The 20,089-nt window shown below is 34.4% G+C and overlaps 1 protein-coding gene across 2 annotated transcripts; it reads left to right on the plus strand.

Moving 5' to 3' along the window:
- Window positions 1-295: 295 nt before the first annotated feature.
- LOC128220408 (glutathione synthetase-like) lies at window positions 296-19,896 on the plus strand. 2 transcript variants are annotated; one of them, XM_052928786.1, is made up of 13 exons: window positions 296-378; window positions 3,387-3,500; window positions 4,845-5,028; window positions 5,974-6,049; window positions 6,585-6,730; window positions 7,796-7,838; window positions 12,321-12,394; window positions 12,809-12,973; window positions 13,520-13,589; window positions 14,658-14,849; window positions 15,771-15,852; window positions 17,233-17,422; window positions 18,038-19,896. In XM_052928786.1, the coding sequence occupies exons 2-13, from the start codon at window positions 3,416-3,418 to the stop codon at window positions 18,165-18,167; spliced, it is 1,437 nt and encodes a 478-aa protein (XP_052784746.1). In that variant the 5' UTR covers window positions 296-378; window positions 3,387-3,415; the 3' UTR covers window positions 18,168-19,896. The 2 variants fall into 2 exon arrangements, with proteins under 2 accessions (XP_052784746.1, XP_052784747.1); XM_052928787.1 differs by lacking the exon at window positions 17,233-17,422.
- Window positions 19,897-20,089: the final 193 nt, after the last annotated feature.

Here is a 20,089-nt window from a genome sequence, read left to right on the forward strand (position 1 = left end):
GCTGGACACATTTTGATCGCAGTAAACAGAACTATGGAACTGTAAATAAATTTCTCTTTTTTTAAAGACTGTCACTGATGATATTTATTTAATTCATACGTTTCTTGTTTCATCTAGTGTTAATATAATAAACTCAATATGCTTCTAGAAGGCAGATTACCATGGATAATATTAGGCGGTTTAACGAGTACTACCATTGTTGAAACATTAGGTTTCAAAATTAAGTATACGTTAGCCTATATACGAATTACTTCCCTTTGTTTAAATTATTACCTATTAATAGTGGGTTACATCCCTTTTTTAGAAAGTTGCACCGATAAATATTTTTGTGACTTCTATCAAAATGTTATGATCTGTTTTTCTGATGAAACAATCCAGGTAATTACGATGGCATTTTGAAATTTTATCCGGTTTTAACCCACACAATAAATTATCTTAATTTGTATTAACTGTGGTCAATGGTTTTGTTTTATTTTCTGTTTCGTACATGTTTGCCACATCCTAAGGGACTTTGGCCCGAAGACAGACCTCCACGTGATTTTGATGCTATGACATGTTGGGATTTTTACGGAGCGAGATTTTGAACAGTAACGAAATTTATAATACAAGATTAAATACAAAAAACTGACTGAGTATGTGCATTACATTTATTTATTGCCCTAATAAACATACAAGATAAGAAATAACAGTTTAAAACATTATAAAACATCATGTCAACTCATGAATAGCATAAAGAATATTATATATCAGCAAAAATCAAGAAAAACAAGACATTTTGAATTTACAGGACTAGAATGTTTTTAAACTCTACAATAGCAAACCCAAACTCCCAGATTTTATCATTCATGAAATAATTTTAGCAACACACTCTAATAGTCTAAAATAATAGACGTGTTATACGGGATTCTTCCAATCCCTAACGTCTAAACGGGAATGTGCAAAAAACGGGGGTGTTTTAAAAATATTGAAATTGTTTTAAGTGAAGTATTTTATGGTTAAAATTGATCATAAAGAGTTATATTCATATTTTGCCATGTAAGTGAAATGTTATTTTGCACTAAACAAGCATTTAATGCATTAAAACAAGTTGTTTACCTTTCCAATAAAACGAAAGTTGACTGACACAGATAACAATTATGCGAATGGGAACAACTCGATACAATCGTAATAACTCGGCCTCCTCCGACAAAGCTTTGAGATAGACCTCGTTATACAATCGTAACAACTCGGCCATGGCCGAAATGTTCCGAGCGATTTAAAACTGTGCCCTGAAGCCTTGCAGGTGCCCTTCATGTATATATCGTTATGTTTTGACAGAATGAAATGAAGAAAAGCCGTCAAATTCATAATTGTAAGTTGGATAAAAAAATAATTGTGTACGGAACTAATATAAAATAACATTATCTGGTAATATTTCTTGTTTTTATGATATTTTGTAGACGCTATATGCTTTAACCTGGAATCCTGATTGGAACAACTACCCACTTTTGATACTAAACAATTTGTACGTGAAGGATTTGCCATATCAAAAATCTAAAAAAAATCTGTCAACGTACAATTATTTGGACTACACACTCTAAATACAACAATATTTTAACTTTTGTCATAGTTAGTTTTTGTATGACACATCTCTAAAAGTTTAAATCTAACTTATGTGTCAACATCTGTGTATAAGTTCCCAATCTTTTTAATTTAATCATGGACCTACATTATACTGGTTGACAGTACATTTCCGAACAGGACACAAATCCCGAACACCAGCTAAAACACACGTTTGTTTACTGTGACCAATTATTCAATGATCTGGAGTAATACAGAGGCTTGCCTTGGTCACATGTGTGAAGTTTCATCTTATTTTGTTGAGTATTTTTCTAAAAAGTACCATGCAATGTTTATACGCTTAAAAATCAAAATGAAGCACACAGGGAATGACGTCAGAGGGCGCACGCGCATCTTTAGGTTTTGCAGTTATGTTTACCTACTTTCAAGATATTTATAAATAGAAATCACGCTTTACATTTGAGTTGCATGTTTTGAAAAACATCGGAAACAATGAATAACTTTGCAGCTAAGTGTTTATTTGATATAGCATACTTATTAATTATAATTGTATGACCATGTATTTTCGCTTTTCAAGTGTTCGGTATTTTTGCCCTCCATAGCATAAATTTAAGGGTGATTTACTGTCTATAAAATAAATGATTTTCAACATAAAATTGATGAGATCGTGAATCGGTACTTTGACAGATGTTGTCATACAATTTTAACTTACTACAACAAAAACTCTCCAAGATAACTGTGAAAAACCTCAAAAAGTGTTCGGATTTGTGACCTTAGCCAGATGTGCATGCGCCCTCTGATGTCATGCCCCGTGCGCTACATTTTGATCTTTAAGCGTATTAGAAATACGCTTAATTATCTAACATTAGTTTGATGATAATGGCTACCACAAATGTGCAAACCAAAGCTAACAGCACTGTAGGCAGAAAAAGCTGTTGTTCTCAAATCCTGATACTGTGTATCTTTAATTATCATGGATGCATCCTCAGCCTGGGGCATTAAAACTTGAGTCTTGCCCATACAATAACTTTATAACTGTTCTAGAAGTGTAAGTCATCTGTATCATTAGTTTAAAGTCATATTTGTAACAAATGTTTTTAATGCGTATGCCTTTAATAATTTTGAATTTTAACATGATGAAATGAAGAAATATCTACACTGCTTGACCAAGGGTGTTATATTTATAGTGATACATTATTCCAAATGAAGTAGATCATTGATGAATCTTGAATTTATTCATTGACTTAGTAAAGTTAATACTAGATCATTGAAAACATGTAACTGAATGGACATTTGGGTTTGTTATCATAAACTCGAAAAAATATCTGTATCAAAGCAAGCCAAGAATTTTTTTTCTTTACTTTTAAAACGCTTTTTTATAAAACATTACATATTATAGATTCACAGAGGCAAAACCATATACAGCTCAAGAAAGTGCTTAATTAATGATGTATAGGGGCCATATTCAATTAACATCTTAGTAACAATTTTCATCTTAGTGAAAAATTGCCTTTTTCTAATCTGAATTTTAAGAAAATGGACAATGTTTATTCACCAAATATATGAAAATAAGCAAGAATATGGTCTTAACAATATATGCATATGAATAAATATTATGAAAAGTAGCAGGTATATCAAATAATCGTTGTCAAAAAAGTTACAAAATTTTTACTAAGATGAAAATATTCACCAAGATGCTTATTGAATACGGCACTAGGTCAAGTTACAAGATAACAGCAACCCCCCATTGAGAAAACTGGTCAGAATATTGAAATCTGTGGTTAAGGTCTATTTTATAATTTAATTTCTCAATTAAATGTTTACAGGTGAGGCTAGTTTCACACCATTGTTATTCATGATGGACTATCACAGTGATATGATTGCAGAGGATGTGGTTGGGGAGATGATTCGAAGGGTGACTGGAATGGCAATGCTGTATGGTGAGGCTTTTTATGATTTATACAAGTACAGGTTTGTGTCAGCACTGATGAATGTATTAGTGCATAATTTATTTAAGATACAATATGGAGTTTGAGCTTGTAATAGCCTTGGTATTGTCAGGGTTGTTTTTGTTGAAAAAGACAGGCCATTACTGGAAAGCCCATCCAGATTTTCAGACAAAACCTGGTAAAGTCATCTTGCCTGAGATCAAACGCACATGTGTGGCAAGCTATCCCCCTTGATAGTGTGGAGAAAGTTATAAAAAAGGTTTAACTTGGCCATAACCTTATAACCATTCAAGATATAATCATGGAACTTTGTTTTCATCTTACTCATGCCAAATGCACATGTGAAGCAAGGCCCATTACTCTGTCTTTACTATTTGTCCAGTTATGCCCCTTGATCTTTTGAAAAGTCATGCAAATTTACTTTGGCCATAATTAAACAACCATTCGTTATATAATTTCAGGATATTCATGAAAGTTTGTATACACATTATTATGGCCAATCAGAATGTGCAATTTTTTGTCAAGACCCATGACTCTTGCTTTTAAAAGTGCTGAGCAATGCCCCTTATTGCCTGAACAAAATTGATGAGCAACAGTGTTTGCTCTGAGATGCTTTTGTTAAATGTTAAAATAGAGAGTTTGAACACTTTAACATGTATTTTTTAATATGGTTGTCATATTTATAGATTTATTTTAATAGATGTGTATTGTACAAACTAGTATATTCCCTACAGTAACTTTCAACCTTTACTTAAAGTGAGATGTCCCTGTTGTTACAAAGAATTAGGGCACTAACTGTCACAACCATCACTGATACCAATACTTGAGGCCCAGATTACCCGAGGCCCTCATTTTTTTATTAGATAAGAAAAAAAAAATCTCCGGGGTATTTCTCTCTAAGCTTTTCGTTAGTTGAGCCTATTTTCCTTATATGAGCCTTGTGCCCTAATGTACTCGCAGAAATCAGCATTTGCACCCTTCAATCTTCTTAGAATGAATTCATTAAGTTTCTTTGTTTTGTTTAAAAGCATAGTTACTATAGGATTAAAAATACTTACAAACTTAACATATCTGGCAAGTGAACGTGAACATTATTTCACTTATTTACATCTTTTGTCAAATTTATAATAGTTAATTAATCTTCACATCCCAAAACAATGTGCCCTTGTTTCTTTTCAGCACCCTTCCCCTTTTAAGCTCTGGCTTAAAAACCCTACTAAATATTTCCAAACACTGAGAAGCCAGTACAGAAACTGGCTACTACTAATACATGTTAAATAAAATATGGCAAAACAGTCATGATCAACAGTCATCCATAGGAGAAGTTTATTTCAGGTGTCCAGAAGACTGTTACAAACTGGGAGTTTCCCGAGCAACAGGAGGCTATGCCATTCACACTGTTTCCCAGCCTGATGCCTGCTGAAGTGTTCACAAGGACCAGGCGTGTCCACATCATGTTCCAGACTCTCATATACAGAGTGGCAAACGACCATGAGTTCATGAAAAAATGTTTAAAGGAGTAAGTTCATATCGAGCCTGGTTGCGGTGAGCAAGACATAGCTGTCATAATGGTGGTTCTTTGTATGTGCATGCTTTAGTGCATCTGTCTGTCCAGACTGTACATTGTCCGGGCTGAATCTTGACCATGCATTACAAGATTCTCAAAAAACTCACCATGAAGGTTCACCATGACGAGGTCTGTACCTCAAAGGTCAAGGTTAGAGGTCTAAAGTTGAAATGATCCTTGTCCAGGCTGTATCTTGACCATGCATTATAGGGTTTTCAAAATATTTTGCCATGAAGGTTCAACATGATGAGGCGACATGACACGCACAAGACTCCGGAATGTACCTCAAAGATCAAGGTCACACTTTTAGATTAAATGCTGTGTGTTAGTGTGGCAGGTTCCAGGTATTGTTCAACTCCATGTTATTCTATGTTGCAATTGCATTGAAGAGCTTTATATCTGTGTAAAAGGCTCTTTCTGAAGGCTCGACATGTGGCCATCTGGCTTCTATTTTGAAGAAAAAAGTTTAGATACACATGACATGTTCTATCATAGCCTAGGTGAACTTAGATCTGGGCCTAGACTTCAGAAACATTCAAGATATTTATAAAAAAACTTGATACACTGGTTCACAATGCTGCTAAATACACATAAGTTTCTAACGTCAGTCTACAGTGGCTAAAATACTTACAGAGTTATAGGAAATTAGGCGAGCGACAATATACCCTTGTGGTGCTCATGTTAATTACACTGATGATGATATAATGAAAGAACATATATCCAGATGAGGTCTTTTTACATGTTAAGGTTTGATTGAGGCAACATGGTGTGAAATTTGAACATGTTGTACACCATTCTCTTGGTATAATCTTCTCTAGAAATTAGGACTGAACTATTTCTGGTCTTTGGAAAAATTAGGGTTTTTTGTGGGTCAATGTTGTGTTTACTTTTTTCTAGTGTGTTGCCGGTGGATGATTTTACCCAGGAATTTTGGAACATCTACAACACAGTGCGAGAGGAGGGTCCAGCTCAGGTGTGTAGGTGTCTGTTTGCCTGCTATAGGTGCCTGCCTCTGATTCAAGTTGTCATAAAGTTTGATCACTGAAAGGGGCGCTTAATTCATGCCTTGTAATGGATATGGTACCATATGTAATACTTTCAAAATGATTTCCATTAGGTGATACATTGTTGCGAATAAGGCATTTTACCTTAGAAATATTGTCAGTCAGTATTTTCAAAAATCATTTAACAGACATTTTTTTTTAGAGTTAAACTTACCGCCACATTAAAACATGGATTAAATCACTGAACTGCATGGCTCTTAATTGATGTACAGAAAGGCCCATGCATATGCTTATGAATATGCATAATGTCTAATGTAAAATCTGTTGAGCTACGGTACATGTATAATGAATTAGTCAACTAAAATAGGACTGTGTATCTATATTTTTTCTAGATATCCTTGACCTTTATGCAACAATCTCATGCTATAGCTAATGGCCAATTGATCACAAGGTCAAATGGTTAAGCACATTGAGTTTAACACAAATGCATAAATCCAATTTCAGGAAATAACGCTGACCTTGAGCCGTGATGATTTTATGATGGAGCCAAAGGCAGATGGATCTAAGGGTCAGGATGTGAAGCAGGTTGAGTTTAACACGTTTGCCTCTGGTGCTGGTGGGGTCATTGGTGCTATGAGAGATGTGCATCGGTAAGTCAACTGTATACAAAGAGCTGATTTCTAAAAAAAATGATTTCAAAATTTCAAATGTAACCTCTACAAGTATTTTGCTGAAAATCCAATTTAAAGCTGAGGGCTGTTCCATTAATAGGGTCCAAATTAGCATATATTTTTTTGCTAAATGATATACCATTTAAATAGCTCTGACTTCAAAAGGAGACTATTAAGCAGTAAATGCCAAACAAAAGCAAAACTGTGGGTTTGGCTTTCGGTATTTTAATATTTAAAATCTACTCCCTGAAAGCCAGCGAGCTTGATAAGAGATTTTAATATTTGTACAGGGTGTTTATTATCTTGTGAAGTTGTAAGGCTCTTGAGGATTGGACTCGCTCACAAATGTAATTTTGGCATCATTTTTTTCAGGCTTTGCAAAGATGTTTTTTTTTACCTTATTTATTAACAAACACCAAACTACAAAGGGCAGATACAGAAATTGTAGTTTTTAACCTAAATTCATTCAATGTATAATATAATTTTTGATGTCTGACCCCAATTTCTCGAAACTTCTTAAGTCCCTTATAACAGGATTAAGCTAAACTCACTATTTTTGCTGTTTTATAAAATGCGTTATATTTACTACTTTAAGAGTGTTTAGAAAGTATATAAGAAAAATCTGTATGCTAATGAGAAGAAACCATTTTCAATTTATCAAAATCCATTTTTAGTATGTATTTTGGCTAATTGAAATAAACGACTTAAGTCTGTTAAGCTTAAGAAGTTTCGAGAAATTGGGGCCTGACTTATAACCTGAGTACCTTCAAGTCTTGGCTATTTAAAATGTTTGGATGAGTTTAAAGATTTCGGGTGAATATTCTTGTTTACACAGGTAAGTACTAGTACACGGCAACACAACGCCAGCTCCATCACTTATCGGTGGTGCAAAGAAAATGAGCTGTCGACACTTACCCAGTACAGATGAGTGGTGGAGCTGGTGTTAAGTGGCCCTGAAGTATACAAATTTGATTTGAATATTGTTTATTTATAATTCTGTTCCATTTAAATCCTCTGAAGTATTTTGATCATTTGATTCCACAGGTACAGCCTTAATGTAGCAGGATTTCCTTTGAAGGAAGATCAGGTTTGATAACTGTGACCTTATGCATCCATGAAAGCTCCTAGATTAAAGGGACTTGTTCTCATTGTAGAAAGTCAGAGATCATATCAAATTATTGTGTAAAATGTGATAATGGGGCTTGTTTCAATAATAAACATCTTCAAAGTCAAACTACAGCTCTATTTGAAATTAAATGTTTAGAAATATGACAAAAACAGTAACTCTATTTAAAATTGATTTATTTTATGCACCAGTCCATTGTAACCTCCACTCCCCCCCACTCCCCAGGTCTAGGGGTATACTGGATGTAGAGTGGGAAATTGGCCATATGCTTTAACCTTTCTGGTGGCCCCACAGTGCCGAGTGAATGTGATGTTTTTGTTTTTCGTGCAGAAAAATAGTGGGGAATGGGCCTTACCTAGCATGTCCCCGGGGTGTGGGGGGCATTTGGTGGGGATTTTAGCAGCAATTTTTACCAGCAGGGCGGGGACTTTAACTGAGATTGGCTGGACCGAATGTCAAAGTCCTGGCTATTCCCCGGACCTGGGGGCCATGGTTAAAATTGACTGGTGCATTAGGTTAAGATTTCCAAAATAAGTTTTTACATACAATTGTGAACAAGTCCTTTTAATGCTTGCCCGCTAGTTTTATATCCGTTGATCTTGCATTTTTAAAAAAGAAAGGTTAGTTGTGCCTTATACATTTACTTGAATAATGTTAATTTCTATAAGCAAAATTTAAGTGCATGTTTTTGACACAGACAGCATCCAAATTCATCAATAAACAATCCCACTTCTTGATTTAATTTCGTTTTTAATATCACTGCTAAGGCAATTGCATGTACGGTACTTACCAAATAGGAACAGTATGTTTAGAACTGTATTATGGTCAGGGAGAGTTGTGGTCCTCCCAGATTATGTTAATGTTTCAAAGTAGCTATTTATCTGCTTGTCTGATCAAGTTTTCTTTCCTATCGATAATCAATATTTGTAACCAGATATGTGTGAAATTGTTTTTGTCAGTATTTGGTCAAAAGTGACTTTCAAACATCATTTCTGGATCAAACAGTGCAAAATAGTCCATAGTCTTCTGCATCATTGGAGTCTTCAGGTCAAATTCAAGTGATTATAACGGACCATGTTTTAATTCAGATAAAAGCCTTTCGAGGAGCAAAAAAAATAATATAAAAATACTTTATACATGTAGTATAATGCTTGGATGATTGGCAACTTGTATTTTTATCATCTTGACAAACATTTCGACATAAAATGATAAGATTTTGTTTGTAGAACTATGGTAGCATAGAGGTGACATACGTTTTTATCTTATATCTCATTTAAAAAAGAGTTATGTATCTCATTTTAACTATTTACAAGTACAAGATGTAACTCGTAAAACAGCTCAGTTACTCGTTTACACGTTACATACCTATCATGTTGAAACGAATTATGTATCTTGTTAAAATGACTAAGTAACTCGTTAGAATAACTTAACAAACAACTTAACATCTTTTTAAAATCACTTTATTTATCGTTTGAGCAAATAAATTTTCTATGTATTGACATATTGGCCAATTAGAATCATGTAATAACTCCAATTCGCGACATTGTAAACATGGCCGAGTCAAGAAAACATCCTCTTCAATGTATATGCACAGATATTATGCAATTCTCATTGACCAGTAATGTAATTTTAAGAAAACAACAACTTTGTTTAGGTAAGCTTCTAAGTTGTTTATTGAGATGTGTTAGTCGCTTTATATATATGGAGTTACTGAGTCAGTTGTTTTAATGAGATACTTTAAAGTAATTTTAATGAGATGCATAATTATGCTGTTTTAATGAATTACTAAATCGTTTTAACTGGTTACTAAGTTTTTTTAACAAGATACATCAGTCGTTTTAATGAAATAAAAAAGAACATGTATGACACCTCAATGCTGCTGTAAATAACTGTTGTTTTTTTTACAATTTTTTTATAATTCTTTGTCCAATGAATGCTTAAAACTTTACTCAGTAAATACTGGGTGTGATAAAACTAACATGTATGTAGCTCTGTTTGAAAAGAAAAAAAAGTTTAGGTATTGTGATTGCCTTGGTGTCTACGTCATCGTAGTGCAAAATCTTTAACCCAGGCAATTTTAAACTAAAAAATGTCCAAGATATTCAAATACAATTTGGTACATATGTTGCCAGCAACTTTAGCACACATGTACCCTTGACCTTGGTTGAAAACAAATAAGTAGAATAACTTCTCATTGTACAGAATGTTGCCATGATAAATACTTACTGTTGACAATAGTTCATTGAAAGACATTCAAAAGGATCGTTATAGTTATATGCGACTTGGATTACATTTCCATTGTATATTTCAATCATTGTTTTATCATTTAAACACCTAAGAAATGTATAATTAAGGCAAACAAACTGGATTAAGCAAATATCAGATAATTGTTTGTTTCTGTGTAGGATTGCAATGTGTTTCACCTGAAGTGATTGTCAAAATTTATATTTCGCGAGTGGTGTTCACAAGGTGAAAGAAAAATGGAATGAAACATGGCTGCGGCGGAAAACATGATTTATGCTTGTTGCTGTTAATATTCTATGCTTCAGTACAGATGTGTAAATGTAAAACATTATTAGCCTCCAGGAAGCATGGCTTGTGTGTTTGTTTCAATTTCAGAGTTAACATAAATGTTTAATGTAAATGTTTTATGTTTATAATATCCCACACAACAATGTTTGGGTTGGTATAATTTAGGAGTGAGCTTGTCGGTCAGTCAGTTGGTCATTCAGTCAGTTGGTCTGCAGACTGGATGGTCAGTCAATGAGAAGGCTTTTTCTCCCACCTCAAATAAGTAGATCCAATAAATTGACCATGTTAGAAATTCTTATCTTGCCCATGGGCAAAGATAATACAAGTACCTGTATGGAACTCCTTTTTAATAGTAATCACATTGTAATTACCTCCCTTGTTGAAGAACGTTGTCTGTAGCATCATAGAAACCTTGTCTTGTGGCAATATTTAGAATGCTTATAAAAAAATTCTCGCTTAAATATCGTCATAAAACAGTTTTCACGCAACTTTCAAGAAATAATGCTTCACCCTCCTCAGAACTATTTAAAGACCGATTTGACTATTAACATAATCTGAATCACAGCGTGAATATCAAGTGAAAAAGCATCTACCATAGCCGCTCATGTAAGATAGGTTCATCCCAATGCTTGCGTAGGGTGTTTTGCCAAAACACCCTGCGCTCAGGTTGGGATGAACCTATCTTACACTCTCGGACAGGGAAGATACTTATAGTCCAGAGTGAGCTTGTCTCCATTATTGTATAAAACTAGGACAAGTTGTCCACAGGTTATCTATTGGCCAGTATGTTTATTCAAATTATTATATTGGTAATAGTAAGTCTTGGATAAGTCTTGACTAATCAATTGTGTTTATGGATAACTTTGACCAAACCAAAGAGATAACGGATTAACCGGTTTCATTCAATTGACTGCTGTCAGTCTGTAGGTTTTGTCCATAGGGTAACTCATGAAAAGATTGACCTCTTTAAACAAGTTTTAGTACAAATATTTTAACAACATAAAATACATGCCGGTTTGATTTTGATGGAGTTATGGCCCCTTTTCAACTTATAATTTGTCTACATGTATCCCAACAAATACTTATGACAGTAATGCATGTACAATGGATTTTAATGATGGCCCCTTTTCAAAGAACTAGCTTATTCCTTTATCCATTATCAGCAGCCATGTGTTAAAGTATTCGTCTTTTGTTAAAAACACTTGTATTAATGTTAAATGTTAAGTTGAATTTTTTAACTTGTTAAAGGGTCTTTTCCTGCTTAACTAGCATGTCTGTATATATTCTTGTCAAATGTTGCAGTTGTTAACATTAAAATCTTTAATTCTTTGGAATTTTCATGAACATACCTTAGATCTGCGAACTACTTTTTGTTATACTGTTTTATCTGTACAAGTCTTGTTTTATTCAAATATATCATCAAAAAAACAATTCTGTTAAGTTATAAACAATTATTAATAAGTAATTAAAAATTATAATTATATGAAAAAAATCCATATCATATATATTCTCTTTTTTATGCATTTTTAAAAACAAACCAATTGATCAAAATTGCAATATTTCTTGAAAGCTTCCCTGAGTGGAGTTTTATCAGAAAACTTTTGCGATGAACGAGGATGACATTTAAATTGTTATGGTGCGGGTATGGTTTTTGACCGGTTATTGAAACTTTCATCTAGAATTCTATTTTACTGAAAAGTCCTCTATTGAGTATATTTGTTGTAAGAGAATTATTGTAAAAATATAGTCCCAGTTACACTAAAAATATATTGATTAAAAAAACCCAACTCCCTGGGATATTCATTCTCTGCCAAGTGACTGAAGGGGATGGGTTCAAATTTGGGGGGATGTTGCATATATGCATCTCTATATATCAATTATTTATTTGTTACATGTATGTTTTGTTTCCAGTTGCCAGAGAATTGCCCCAGCAAGGGTCTTGCTAAAGGTCTGGTAAAGGCGTGGCAGTTGTATGGAAATGATAGGTAATTATAGCCTTTATTATAAGGTGCATTCTGTCAGACCTTTTATCCAGATTGTGAAAATAGCAATGTGGATCTGACAATGTCATTAAACCTGTTATATTGAGAGCCATCTTGCAGTGTCTAAGATACTAAATATGACCATATTTTGGGCTTTTTAATGCCCCCCAGAGGGCATCATATATAAAGTAGCAGACCATCTATCCTTCTGTCCATCAGTAACCATGGTTTCCAATCAGTAACTAAAGAATGGTTGGGCCCAGGAACCACATACATGGAAGTCAGGTTGAATTGGTCATGACCAGCAATTTTGATTGTGAGATCAGAATGTTAAAGGTAAAGTAGTGCCCTTTCAAAGGTATGTTTGTACAGGCTAACATGGCAGGTACCATTTACATTTATTCATTTACATTTCAGGGCAGTTGTGCTATTTGTTGTTGGCATCCCTGAGCCAAACAGCCCGGACCAGCGATGGCTGGAGAGACATATGTTTGAGAGTGAGCCTAGAGCCCGGGTTATTTACAGAACGTTTGACCAGCTGATACAAGCTAGCAAGCTCGGGGAAAATAAGGAACTACTAGTGTGAGAGTTGTCAATGATTGTAATGAAATTGGGCAAATTGGTCAGAATTTTGTTAAGATTAACGTAACAATGTTGTTAACAAGATTCTTGTTAACTTTCAACTATTTACTGCTGTTGAAGTTTACTGGATACACTTATTATCTGCAGTATACCTGAGAAAATTTGAGGCAGCTGTACTTGTTTTATTTAGATATAGGAGTACTTCATCAAATAGTTCATGTAAGTTAACAATGACCCTTTATCATATTTTTTAACTTTTAAAAGTTCCCATTATTTTTCTTTGTAAGAGATTTCGTAGACATTTTTCAATTATGAACAAATCATTTTTACCTTATCTATTCACAGAGAAAAACATAGCCTTAAAGATTTTGGCAATGACGGAGTCACACTTTAATCTAGGTCTTGACTTGATAATTTTAAGATAATGTCATTCATCCACTTACAATATGACATAGTTGAGAGCAGCATTACGGTAGTAACATTTGTAGACTTTTATGACATCTGTCTCAGTTGAAAATCAGCAAAAGATGCAAACTCTTGTTTTAGAGATGACTATGAGGTTGCAGTGGTGTACTACAGATATGGCTACTCCCCAAAACACTATCCAACAAGGAAGGTAAGCATATCTTCAGATATGGCTACTCCCCAAGACACTATCCAACAAGGAAGGTAAGCATATCTTCAGATATGGCTACTCCCCAAAACACTATCCAACAAGGAAGGTAAGCATATCTTCATATATGGCTACTTCCCAAAACACAATCAAACAAGGAAGGTAAGCATATCTTCAAATATGGCTACTTCCCAAAACACTATCAAACAAGGAAGGTAAGCATATCTTCAGATATGGCTACTCCCCAAAACACTATCCAACAAGGAAGGTAAGCATATCTTCATATATGGCTACTTCCCAAAACACTATCAAACAAGGAAGGTAAGCATATCTTCAAATATGGCTACTTCCCAAAACACTATCAAACAAGGAAGGTAAGCATATCTTCAGATATGGCTTCTCCCCAAAACACTATCCAACAAGGAAGGTAAACATATCTTCAGATATGGTTACTTCCCAAAACACAATCTTACAAGGAAGGTAAGCATATCTCTAGATATGGCTACTCCCCAAAACACTATCCAACAAGGAAGGTAAACATATCTTCAGATATGGTTACTTCCCAAAACACAATCTTACAAGGAAGGTAAGCATATCTCTAGATATGGCTACTCCCTATAACACTATCCAACAAGGAAGGTAAGCATATCTTCAGATATTGCTACTCCCCAAAACACTTTTAACAAGGAAGAGAGCACATCTTCAGATATGGCTTCTCCCCAAAACACTTTCAAACAAGGAAGGTAAGCATATCTTTATATATGGCTACTCCCTAAAACACTATCCAACAAGGAAGGTAGGCATGTGACCTTCCAAAAAACACTTTCCATCATGGAAGGTAAGCAGATATTTAGATATGACTACTCTCTAAAACGTATGCTAGCTTAATGTTTAATTTTGATGACTGTAAAGCAGATTTATTTAGAGGGCTTGTTTTGTCTTCCTTTGTTTGTCCCTCTCTGCCATCCCTTCATCATATTAAACCTTAAGCACAAATATTATTTTTGCCAATCATAAATTTCACATTCCTGTTTAGTTGTCTACATTTTATAATAATGGCTGCGTTTACAGGAGTATGACCTTCGACTCAAAATGGAGCGTTCCCGCGCCATCAAATGTCCCTCGATGGCATCCCACCTGGCTGGATGTAAGAAGATACAGCAAGTCCTGGCTGAGCCCAGAGTGCTGGAGAGGTTTATTTCCGACCCTGTGACTGTGGCGGAGATCAGATCTGTATTTGTGGGGCTGTATAGACTCAACCAGGTGTGTGAAGTTTGAGATCAATTTTTGATAATATAAATATCAAAAACAAATATCAGAAGAGCACCTTGCATTGGCAATAGTGTTTAATTGGTCAGAAGATTATTTTTTCCCATTTGCCGACCGACTATAATATTTAGCGCCTGACCCTTATTTTTTTTAGACAACTGGATAATTTTTTATGACCATTTTATTTCCACTTTTTTTACTATGTTTATCTTTTTGGTAATTTGTGAAACAAATTATCACATTACATCAATCAAATCGTTGAGCAAGTGTGGTCTAATGTGTTGTGGGGGAAACCGGTGCACCTGAAGAAAAACCCACTTATCAAGGGGGATTGCTTACAGAATGTGATCTTCTCTTTGATTTATTACAAAAAGTCATGTTTTACCTGGTTTGTTATTTGCTACGCTATCTCCGCAAAGGAAGAGTATTTACTTGGCATGTTATCTCAGACTGATAAACCATTTAAATTTGATGAGAATTATAATACCAATCAAGCAATTCAATCGATTAATAGGGCCTTGTGGCAACTAAAGCAAAGCAAAAAAATCAAGGTAAAATTCTTACATGAACCTGCGAAAATGAAATTGACAAAATGTGAAATTCTTACTTGGGACTGCGAAAAATGACATCGACCATGGAGAAATATTAATTTACCCTCAAGATATGGAGCCATCCAATGAATTTTATATGAACATAGAGTAAAAAAAAATTGGTCCTTTAAATCTGGTTCGATTGAGCCAACAAGGATATTAAGCCATGAGATGTCGAGCCAACGAGTTTCGACTGTATAAGTAATCAGCAAGCAATAACCTTTCTAAAAATACAACACTATAAAGGGTCACCGGGCATTGAAATTTGATAATGGCCACGGCACGATAAATTAACTAACTTGTCCACTACCCATTTGTATTACAGGATGGAAGTAGCTCCGCTGTGATAGAGAAAGCTCTGGCCAACCCAGACCAGTTTGTGATGAAACCACAGAGAGAGGGTGGAGGTGCTCACGTTTATAATATACTTTTTAACTTAAAAAATTCGAATAAACACCACAGATGTATGGTGCAAAAACTGCAGGAAAATAAACCAGCATCAAATCATTCAACTGACAAACACAATGTTTTATCAATAGATTTGCGAAACTGGAAGAAATGTTATAATTTGTTGGCAACAAAATTGGCGTCATCTTGAGTTATACTCAACAGCAAACCTTCCTTATAATCCACTAAAATGCCACGAAGGAATGATGTGTCATGTGTGGCTAATAAGTTTAACAAAGATGAAACATGCCTTATACATGGCCGTGACATAGCTAATTGTCACTAGTATTCAAATTGGTTCTATTTAAAGTATCACAGTTTTTTAGCTCTAAAGGGCCAGAAGAGCTTATGCCATGGTACGGTGTCCCTGCGTCCGTGAACAATTACTTGTGAACGCAATGCACTCTTTAGTTTTGATTGTTTCTCAAAGATACACAGTAGTTTGATATCCATGAGAGATCAGTTACTTTCTTAAACCAGCTAGGTCCGGCTATGCTTGATTGGATTATGGCCCTTGAAATGCTGCAGCTCTAGCAAAGGTTATCTAAGGGAGACAACTTATACAGAGAGTTGTGTATTAGTGGTTCTCTCCCTTTGCCCTTTGTAAAACCTAAGGTTCACTAATAGCTTCCTTTTGCATAAAGGTTTCAATAAATTGCCTATAACAAGATGTACATGCTTTGGATAACAATAATACCCAAAAAGTCATGCCAGTAGAGCATAGGCCCTTGTGGGCCTCTTGTTATTGAAATATGCAGATAAATTCATTAAGAACAAGAAGAAAAAGAGCTAAAAGCAATATTGTTTTGAGTTCTTTTGATCAACATGCGCTAGAAAAGAGTTTCACTTGTACCATTTTTAATTATTTTTTTCATTTTCATTCAATCATTATTGTTGTTTGAGAATGGTAACCAGTAGACAGAGCTCTTACTGTGCAATTACTAGCATGAGGATAAATTACACTGATTCTAACTTCAATATACATATTAAACCTTGTTTTTGAAATTATACAATTCTTGCTTTGAGCTTGTGTATAGTTTATATAACTTGGCTTGTGGGTGCAGTTTCTTTTGCTTTAACCATTCCTAGTACAGGGAATCATGAAAAATACTTGATTGTTTATAGTCATGATACACTGTCATTAGAGTTACAAATGTTCATATTTATGAGATTGATTTTCTTTAACTGAATAGTAAATTATATCTTCGGTGCTCAATATGTAAATGTTGAATTAATTAACAAGACTATTGCCTCGATAAATAATTCTAAGAAGAGTTTCATGCATAATACATTGATTTGTTTTAAATTAATCTGCGGATATATTGTTCATTGTTGTATAGGAAACAATCATTTTGGAGCTGAACTGAAGTCATTTCTTGAGAAAATCAAGAACACCCAAGAACTGTCATCCTGGATCTTAATGGACAGGATCCGAGTGGTGGAACATAGGAATCGATTAATCCGGGTTGGACTGGGGCCCGAGTGTAGGGATGTCTGTAGTGAGCTAGGAATATTTGGCGTTCATTTAAGGTACTTGGTATAAAAAATTGAATACCAGTAATTATCTAATGTAGTTATTAGAAACAGAAAGAAGAATGCAGCTTAAGTAAGTTATTAAAGAGTTTAGCAATTTGCTAAAAAAATACACCTTACGCCAGTTATTTGGGGATTGACAATGTCACAAACATATGGCTTAAGCCAGTTTTAATTTGGTATTGACAATCTTACAAGAATAAAGGTTTAGCCTGTTATTTTGGGGTTGAAGATGTAACAAAAAAATGGCTTAGGTCAGTTTTTCGGATATGACAATATTACAAGAATTACAGCTTAAAGCTGTGATTTTGGGTTTAAAAAAACAGTTTACCCCAGTTCTTTCAGGGATTTGCAATTGTAAAGAAATATTGCTTAAGGCGGCCATTTTGGTAATTTGATTCAGGTAATGTCACAAGAATACAGCTTCAGCTAGTTATTAGGTGATTGACAATGTTAGAAGCATACTGCTTAAGACAATTGTTGGGCAATTGGCGATGTTATTAAAACCACTTGTACAAATATACATGCAGCATGGGGATATTGATTAACTTTAAAAATAGAACAAAACATTGCATATCAAGTATTACAGGAATTCATGCTACATGTTTTCAGTACTCCAGGAGAAGAACTGGAGAACTTTGAGTGTGGATGGTTATTACGGACCAAACCGGTAGAAGCCAACGAGGGCGGACTGTTCAGCGGATTTTCCTGTCTAGACTCCCCGTTCTTCGTGGATGTTTGATGGCATGGTTCAGTGAAAGGGCCATGATTAAGTCTGAGTTCAGACTCAGTTACTAAACTGCATATCTTTATTTCATTGTAACTTTCTCTTTAGTTGAGTTTTGGTGAAAAAAATGCCAAATTTCATAACTATTTTCAAAAAAAAAAATGGAATTTTCTTAGTCTAGTCTTGGACTTGAGGCTGTTTGTAATCATGAGTCCGATAATCATGCATATTAACTTTTTTAAGCAACAGCGACTGATTATCATAATAATCTGAAAGAGACTTACTCACCAATTTTATTCGGGCATCATTCTTTTTAAATTTTGTTTAAGATTGAATTATTTCTCTTATTTTTATGATCAAACAACAGTTACCAACTGGCATTTACTCATTCTACAGATTTTTTTTAATTTAAGCCTTTAACGATTCAATTTTTAATAGTGTTATTAAAGCTTTTTTGAAAATAAATAAATTTGTGTCACATTTTTCAATAACTGTTAAAAGCAGAGCTTTCATCTGAACTATTGTTGATGTTTTATCATTGTGAAATGCATTTTATTCCCATTTCAAACGAATGTTTGTTCTTGATAACCTATAGAGTAAAATATAAACAAATACATTAAAGCTGTAAAAGTGGCTAGAATGGTGGATAACGTGTAGGCAAATCACACTAATTGATGTATCGACATGCTTTATGTTCTCCTTTTGAAGAGTCACCACTTAAAGAAGAAATTGTGAAAAGACAATTATGATCTGTGGAGTATGGTTTAAAAAAGATTTTTGAGTTAAATTGTTCGCCCGTAATTTTTTTCAAGAATTTGACTTGAAGATGCAGAAGTAAATTTTATTGATATTTGAATGAGAAATTATATCTTAACACATCATTAAGTGTGTCTGTCCAGATTGAACCTTGTCCGGCTGTTGACTATGCATTATTGGATATCCAAAAATTTACTATAATGAGTTGGTGCTTCACATGCAAGTCCAAGGTCTGTACCCCTAAGGTCGTGTTCACACTTGAGTTCTTGTGATAGTACTGGTCTGAACTGAACCATGTGCTGTCTGTATCTTGAATGTTCACCATGATGAGGCAGCATGTTGCACAAGACACAGTTATCTCCCCTCTATCTGATTTTTTTTTTATTATTGGTGCTTGTCCTTCACTTCATTTTTCACTTCATGTACATCTTGCTTTAAATGATAATCAGAATTTCTTGAGCTGTGTGGTAATATGAGATAGGAAGATTTATTGAAAACATGCATTTGTACTTGGGTAATTATATCCAAGGTATGCTTTATTGTCTTAATTTCACAACATGGGCAGGGAGGTTTGTCAAATTCCCTAGCTGAGTGTCATTCTAGTCATGAAGTCCTGGAGGATATTAAATATACTTGTAAGTGGTGTAGCTGCATCTATGGAGATCTGTTTGGAATCAGCTGTTGCCAAAACCCACTTATTGCTGCCTTCACCCCGAGGTTAACATTTCAGCCTCTTCAGTGTTATTGACTGATACTATTTTCAGCATACATTCATTAATTCATGCTTTTATGACCAGTGAAATATACCTTGTGTTCTAAAGATGTCATTCCTGCCAACTCTGTTGACTAGCATAATTGAAATAGGCATTATTTTATTTAAGAATTTGTTGTTTTTTATATACATTGTATAATCGGGTTCTGCATTAAACAGTGTTTATTTAAAATACTTGCATGCTTTTACTATATGCCATAAATATTCAGAAATGTTTATTCTTTATTTATTTATAATACCCCTTACACAGTAAAAGGTGTGTTGTTCAGTCAGTAGACCATGTCTCGTCCACATACCAACTTGACAATGGTTTGATTTACTATCATGAAACTAGTAGTAGGTTGCCTTTGACCTCTAGATGAACATCAATTGTTTTTAGGGTCTGTATGTCAAAGGTTAATGGAAACTT

This window comes from Mya arenaria, chromosome 15 (genome assembly GCF_026914265.1).
Source record: "Mya arenaria isolate MELC-2E11 chromosome 15, ASM2691426v1".
NCBI classification, from domain to species: Eukaryota; Metazoa; Mollusca; class Bivalvia; order Myida; family Myidae; genus Mya; species Mya arenaria.